This window comes from Solanum pennellii, chromosome 3 (assembly GCF_001406875.1).
Source record: "Solanum pennellii chromosome 3, SPENNV200".
Taxonomy (NCBI): domain Eukaryota; kingdom Viridiplantae; phylum Streptophyta; class Magnoliopsida; order Solanales; family Solanaceae; genus Solanum; species Solanum pennellii.
In genome coordinates, this window is record NC_028639.1 from 7,241,806 (window position 1) to 7,248,996 (window position 7,191).

Consider the following 7,191-nt stretch of genomic DNA (forward strand, 5'->3'; position numbering starts at 1 on the left):
CATTTAGGTTTGAGAAATAAGATATTTTTGGGATAAGGTTCAATTTCTTCCTGAAGATATGATTTTTTTCAAATAGTGTAAGAAAACCCTAACTTGTTAACCTTCAATTCCTTGTTTACTCAGCTATTCCTCCAAAAATTTTGACCAAGAATCATTAAAATGAAGCAGATGATCTCCACTCCACTATCACTTGACTAAGAACTTGAAAAGACATGAAAAACTGATAAATAAAAAAGAAAAGAAAAATATTCAATACCGGTGATACTCATGTATCACAAACCAGGTGAGAAAATGGGTTAAATGGATCCTTTTACAAAGACATTCAATAATTTTTCAAAGTATTCACCCCTTCAAATATAGAGTCTAGAGGAAAAAAAAGAAATAGGTTTGGAGTTGCCCCTCCAAATTATTTTAAAGGGTTTTCTATGAAAACAACTTTTCCACACGAAGTTTGTGAATAAGTGATTTTATGATAATTAGCAAGGAATATCCGTCTTTCTGCTAATATTTGATGGGGGTGAGCGGTGGTTAGATATAGGAGAGGCTTCGCCGGCTTGGATTGGAAGGAAGTCCCATTAATCGATCATAATGGTATTGTGGAAATGCTGCACAGACCCATATATATAGGAACATAAAAAGAATCACCTTGATACTAAACCAGATCGGTGATTCAATCGAACCCCCTTCATTGGCTCGGCAGTGCCAAACATAATTTTTAAAAAATAGTAATTTTTCATTTCGTGTTCTATGTACAAACTTAATGTTTTAGAATCATTACCCCCAGAGAGCAAAGAGTTCAGCATTTAGAACCAAAAAAACTATTCACAACATAAAAAGAAATGAGTGGGAGGAAAACTATATTCAAAATCTTACTTTGTATCAAGCAACCTCAATGCCATCATTCATCAACACTCAGCCAGTCACTGGGCTCTTTGTTATCAGCGGTATGAACGATTATGTGGTGGATCGAAAAAAGTTGGCATTTTTGACAAGTTGGTGGAGCTTTTTCTCTCCTTAACACAATCTTGAGAGTCTTTATCAGAACTGTAATTTACTTTCTAGACATTTGCAGGCACGTCCATGTCGTCCTCTTCAAGATCACTAAATGATACATCCTCCTCATTGTCAATCGGAATGGTGGTCTTACTAACACCTACAAATTCTGTGCCTTCTTCCTTTAACCAATCATCACCATCATCTTCGTCACTCTCTTGTAACTTAACAGTGGAAACAGATTGTGGTTTTTCAACATTCTTATGGGTAGCAAGTCCTCCTTCAACCACAGATTTGTCAACAATTTGGATTTCACTGCTAATCGCAGGCTGCTTTTCAACATTCTTATGGGTAGCAACTCCTCCTTCAACAACTGGTTTGTCAATAATTTGGATTTCACTGCTAACGACAGGCTGCTTTTCAACATTACTATGGGTAATAAGTCCTCCTTCAACCACTGGTTTGTCAACAATTTGGATTTCACGGCTAATCACAGGCTGCTTTTCGACATTACTATGGGTAATACGTCCTCCTTCAACCACTGGTTTGTCAACAATTTGGATTTCATGGCTAATAACAGGTTGCTTTTCAACATTACCATGGGTAACAAGTTCTCCTTCAACCACTGGTTTGTCAACAACTTGGCTTTCACTACTAAGGACAGGCTGCTTCTCGGTAGCAGGGACAGGTACTGCAGTAAAAGTGCTCGATTCCACACTAGACATCTCATGAACCACATCTGCAGAAAGCGCAGTGGACGGCACTGAGACAATCTCTTCATGCCGAGAGTTATTTCTGTCATTTGATTCAGAAGTCCTCTTCTCTGGCCAGTCTTCTTCTATTGGCTTAGTTCGCTTATGCAACTCTTGTGCCAATGAGGCCCTGGCTTTGACAACCTGCACAAAAATAGCATTTGCAATGCTAGTGATTAAGTCACTCGTTCTCACATAAAATGAAGGAACCAAGCATCGGTTTATGCACAAAATAGCTAAAAGCAGGAAGAAGGCAACTATATATTATACAAGCTGGAATGATGCAAGTCAACTGGACAAGTTGCACTCTACGTAACACAGTTACTATCAAAGCCCAACATATCACTGTAGTTCAGCATGAATTAAAATAGTCACCCCTAGTTTTTGTTGGATGAGTTTATGCCTTCCTTTCCTCACATCATCCTTGTCCAGAAAAGTGGGAGTACTTTTATATGGAAGGCAAAAGAACAGCATGACCCTTGACTAAATCAGGAGAGAATTGGGATAAATGGCTAGTACTACTAGAAGGATTCCTCTTTGGGTAATAAGTATTGTAACTGGTATTCTTATAATTGGTTTAATCGGAATTTTATTTTATGTACATATTACGAATTGGGTTCATCCCTGTAGTAATGAATGAATTGAGTTGTCAACGTGAAAGCTTTAAGAATTCAGTGGAACTCCCTTCTTTGTCTATTTGATTTGAAGGGCAAGGACCCATGAGTTCAAAGGCTGAGCTATGTAGGATACGCTTTTGGATGCACAGAGGGCATCAAGAAGCAAAAGGCAAGTCAGGAAGGCTCACCAAAAGCAAAACTGATCAAATAATGAAAAGGCTAAATCATGAAATATCTAACTTCCATGGGTAGGAGGGGTCCTTGTGGAGTGGGGTGAGAGAGAGTTCGGATGGAACTATGGAATGAGAAGAATGTTCGACACTCTCTGATGAATGACGTACACAATTTTCAGTAAATATGTGAAGCTGTAAGGAAGTAGTAACACATGAAAAATGGGATAAATCCCCCTCAATCGAAGCTAAAGATGTGGTCTTCTTCCTCTTGAATTGGTTGTTAACAATGTACCTAAATATGCTAAGTACAATAAGGTAACAACTTATTTTCTAAGTACTTCTCCTTTACTTACGTAGGGAAGTTAAAGAATATTCTAAATACAATTCTGATGCTTAAAATCAACAAATCTAGGCTTGTTGTGAGTCTGAGCACATATAAACATACACAGTAATTCGTTTGATATTCAACAATTTGTATATACAAACAGATCATTCCATAACCTAAAGAATCCAAGCAAATATTGTAACCACGACAACGAATCAGATTTAATTATTGAGCTTTAATACAGAAATCAAAACCAGCCAGCTGTAGCATGGACCCCGTTGATCTATTCATTTAAAGGAAAAAAATATTTAGTTGTCAATTAGTGTTATCAGCAGAGAAATCAAAGCCAGTAAGAGAAGCATGGAGTATCATCAATTATATAAGCAGATGGTAGCAAATAACTACATCCAAGACAACAAAATGGGGTAATGATTATGAGTACATGAGACTATTACCTGTGGTGTTGACAAAAGCTTAGCATCTTGCTTATCCAGTCGAGGGTGAAGAAGTACAAAGTAGATCTCCCAAAAGCGCGCTTCATTCATGTAAATTGGACAGAGCTCAATTCTCAAAGCAGGTAATCTTGGGGCAAGTTGTTCAACAGCTAATGCATGCTCTTGCTGTGCATCAGATAAGTAGAAATCTACATCAAAAGGAAATTCATAAGATAAATGGGATGAGCTGGACAGTTTGATACAAAGGATACATAGTACAATAATAACTATGCTGGGAGCATAACAAACCTACCAACTGTTATTGTTCGTTTTCCTTATTTTATAAATACACCTACTAAATGTTACTAGAATTGGAATCTTAAGAAGTTAAGAGGTCCTGGAATCAAACAGTTGAACAGAATGGTTGATAAGAGCTATTACAGTGTTCCTCTATTAAGTAATAAATATAAAAGAGTTTGAATTTAATGTAGACATGTATAAACTTAAGTCTCATAAAATAATTCAAGACAAAGATAGATCAGTCTATACTGTGATTTTTAAATTAACATTTAAAACAATAGTTTGAAATGTTATCGAATTCAGGAATTGGTAGAAAAAATGCCACATCAAATTTGAAAGACAACAAATAGCATAATTAATACTATTAGAGGGAAAACCATTTCTTGGTCAGGACAAACTAGATTTTAATATACAACAACATACCAAGTGTAACCCCACAGTGGGGTCTAGGGAGGGTAGTGTGTAAGCCAACCTCACCCCTACCTTGTGCAGGCATATAGGCCAGAGAAAAATGAGACAGAAGTGTAGTGTTGTGCATGTGTTATTCTTAAAAGTAGAATTTCTAATTATTCTTAAGGTACTTATAAGTGGAATCATTAATATAACAGCTGCATAGTAAGAAAGTATTATAAAAAGGAGTAATAAAATAGGCAAAAGTGATAGGCTCACAAGAACCTATGTTGCACAGACTCTTTAGAAATGCTTTCTGGGTGCGTGTTAGATCCTACAAAAACAGTGCATTTTGAAGGATCCGGCACAAGTGTGGTGGCAATTTTGGAGCATCCGGCAACATAGACAAGGACTGCAAGATCTTACTTGAAATCCTAAATGAACCTATGTGACTATATAAGATCCTATCTCTTTTTAGCCCTGTTAATGATTTGGATGGATCTTATGAATTTGCACAATCTTATGATCCAAATATGATTATGACAAGAAGGCACCTATTCATCCATAAAATTAGCATATATGTGTCATGTGACGGCAAATAACAATCTAAAAGCTAAAAAGATTTCATACTTATATGGTTGTTATATCCATATTAAACACTTGTTATCACAAACAAAAGGCATTTTAACAAGCAATTGGCAAAACTTCCTACTCTTTCAACTGTTTGATTGCACATACAAAAGATAATTCTCATGTTACAATTACTTTCTTTGGTCCTATGGAATGTGGAGTATAAGAGACTTCGGTTAGCACAGAATCTTACAAACTTTGAAGCATTGATCCAAACAAAGCTTTGAGGTACTTTGCTACCATATCTTGTTAACAACAACTACTCAGTGTAATCCCGTACTTAGCCTTACCCCTACCTTGTGTAGGTAGAGAGGAGCTATCATTTCTTTATCCTGATGTATATTAAATTGTCTTGGAATGACCTTGTTAAACAGATATGACAACCCTATTAACCTGACGGTTGAAGCTTTGTTAGTATATAAGGTTTATTACTTACTATTTCACTTATAGGTCAGAACTTACTGGTCCATTAGATAACATGTTTTAACTTGCTGCCTTTGCTATAATGCTCACTGCTCAGTTCAGTCTTAACTAGGATGACTGGTACATATATCCTCTAAAATTCAACTTTATTTTAAACAGTACTCATTATTAAGCAAGAAATTAAATGGTTAACTCAAAAAAGCCTAATCATCATTTCTGAATCCGTCGTAAACACCCCATCCCCAAAAAATATTTGATATACCTCCATTTATTTTGTTCTTAAAGTTCCATACAGTAACACCACACTAAGATTGTATATACCAGTAAGCAAGAAGGAAATCATTCTTTCTGATACTCAGCAGTCAGTTTTTTTACTTTTATGCGGCCAAACAGAACAACAACAAATAATACTCTATGGTACATAGTATATTTTCTTTGGAAAACCAAATCTATGCGTAAAACAAATCTGCTCATCTGTCCAAGCCTTGGTGGACAATATTACCAACTACCTGTGTCGGTGGGAGGTAGCAGAAAAATAGAGATAGTAGTTTCAGAACCCTCTGAAACCTGCATTAATCAATTTACAAGTGAATAAAGATTTTTGTTTACAAGTAGTACATCTATACTCTGTTATTAAAGATTTTTTTTACATAAATTCCTATTCAGCTTGGAAGTTCATCTGTTGCAGCATGAAGAGTTGCACACCTATCCAAATTCACTATTGATCTAAATAGTTTACTTTCGGGACAAATTATTCTTGTATCAAAGCAATATTACTTATGATACCAAAGCAGCCTCTTAACATAAAACATCCGGGCCTAACTGAACCCCAAAGGATTGGTCAAGTCCATATAAGCAAATCACTAGTTTATTTTCTAACTAATGTCGGACTCTAACACCTCCTTCACACCCAAGCTCAACTAGAGCTTGAACCGAGAGCCCAACCATGAATGAACCTAAATATATGACACACGAACCTAACTCAACCCAAAAGTTAGCTCATGAAGGGAAGGATTGTGCACGTTCATATAAGCAAACCACCAAGTTCATTTCCCAACATATGTGTGACTCTAACCCACTCTAATGCAGCCAAATCAGATGAATGCTCTCACAATCAATAACTAATTGGAAGCATTTCAACTAATTCAGAATAAAAGGAACACATAAAAGAAAATGAAAAAGTAAAAACACCTTCATCATCTTCATTTTCAGGCAAAGGGAAATCCAACCAAGTTTCAGGATGCATCGAAATGTCCCTAACGAAAGCCACTACTTCTTCCGTAACACCGACAACACCTTTCTCCATATCATAGCCTTCCTCCTCTTCCGGTCCCAACTGCAGTAAATTCGAAGCCATTTTAGTAATTTCCGACACCGCCATATTACTCGACAGTGAAGATATTCCGCTCCTGAACTTCCCACCGATTTCAGCAAAGTCAGTCTGCAAACCTACAATCCCCGCCGCCGGGTCGGATTCCTCCTCATTCGGATCCGATTTGGAGTTATCAATAGGCTTATATGAATCGGATTGTGGCGGTGGAGCTAGAAATGATGCGACTCCCCAAAATTGACTGGTTAGTGTTTTAGTTAGCTCCGAGAGATCCTCTTTGACGCCACGTGAAGGCGATGTCGGTGAAGATGAATCCTCTGTCTGTTGATGATTTTCCGGTTTTGGATTGTCAGTGGAGTGATCTGGATTAGGAGGTGGAACGACGCCGTTCGTGTCGTCGTCCAGATTCAGGGTGTTGGCGATTGATCGAGCCAACCATGACATTGTTAGTCAGATCACGGAGAGGTGATCGGAGTTTACAGATCGCCGGCGATGCGTAATTTAACGGTTGTGATTAACTGTACAAATGTCAGCTGCCGAATTGAAAAAAATAGAAAATAAAGCAAAGTACGTATAACTAACTTTGTTGTTCTGAAGTATCTGCATGTGTAGTCGTTATTTTTGGAGTTAAATAGTAAAATAATAATCCAAAAGTCCGATATTATTTGTCATGGTTATTATTTTTAGAGTTAAATTAGAAAATTTTTATTAATATTTTAAAATGTTTTTTTTCATCATATTAATATGAAAAAATTACAATTTATAGTACTTTTCATATAATTTTAGAATATTTAATTTTTTTATTTAAAATATCAAATTAATGT

The 7,191-nt window shown here is 36.4% G+C and overlaps 1 protein-coding gene across 1 annotated transcript; it reads right to left on the reverse strand.

The window, feature by feature from the left end:
* Positions 1 to 712: 712 nt before the first annotated feature.
* Positions 713 to 6,955, reverse strand: LOC107013015. Its single transcript, XM_015212998.2, has 3 exons — positions 6,229 to 6,955; positions 3,316 to 3,503; positions 713 to 1,889 (listed from the first exon to the last, which is right to left on the reverse strand). Exons 1-3 carry the CDS (start codon positions 6,809 to 6,811, stop codon positions 1,059 to 1,061), a joined length of 1,602 nt encoding a protein of 533 aa, XP_015068484.1. The 5' UTR covers positions 6,812 to 6,955; the 3' UTR covers positions 713 to 1,058.
* Between the last annotated feature and the right edge of the window lie 236 nt (positions 6,956 to 7,191).

Coding starts and splice junctions, on each gene's coding strand:
- LOC107013015 (XM_015212998.2), bottom strand. CDS start 6,811: ATGTCATGGTTGGCTCGATCAATCGCCAACACCCTGAATCTGGACGAC. Junction 3,504..6,228: donor TGAAAATGAAGATGATGAAG/GTGTTTTTACTT, acceptor CTTTTGATGTAG/ATTTCTACTTATCTGATGCA. Junction 1,890..3,315: donor AGCTTTTGTCAACACCACAG/GTAATAGTCTCA, acceptor ATTTTTGTGCAG/GTTGTCAAAGCCAGGGCCTC.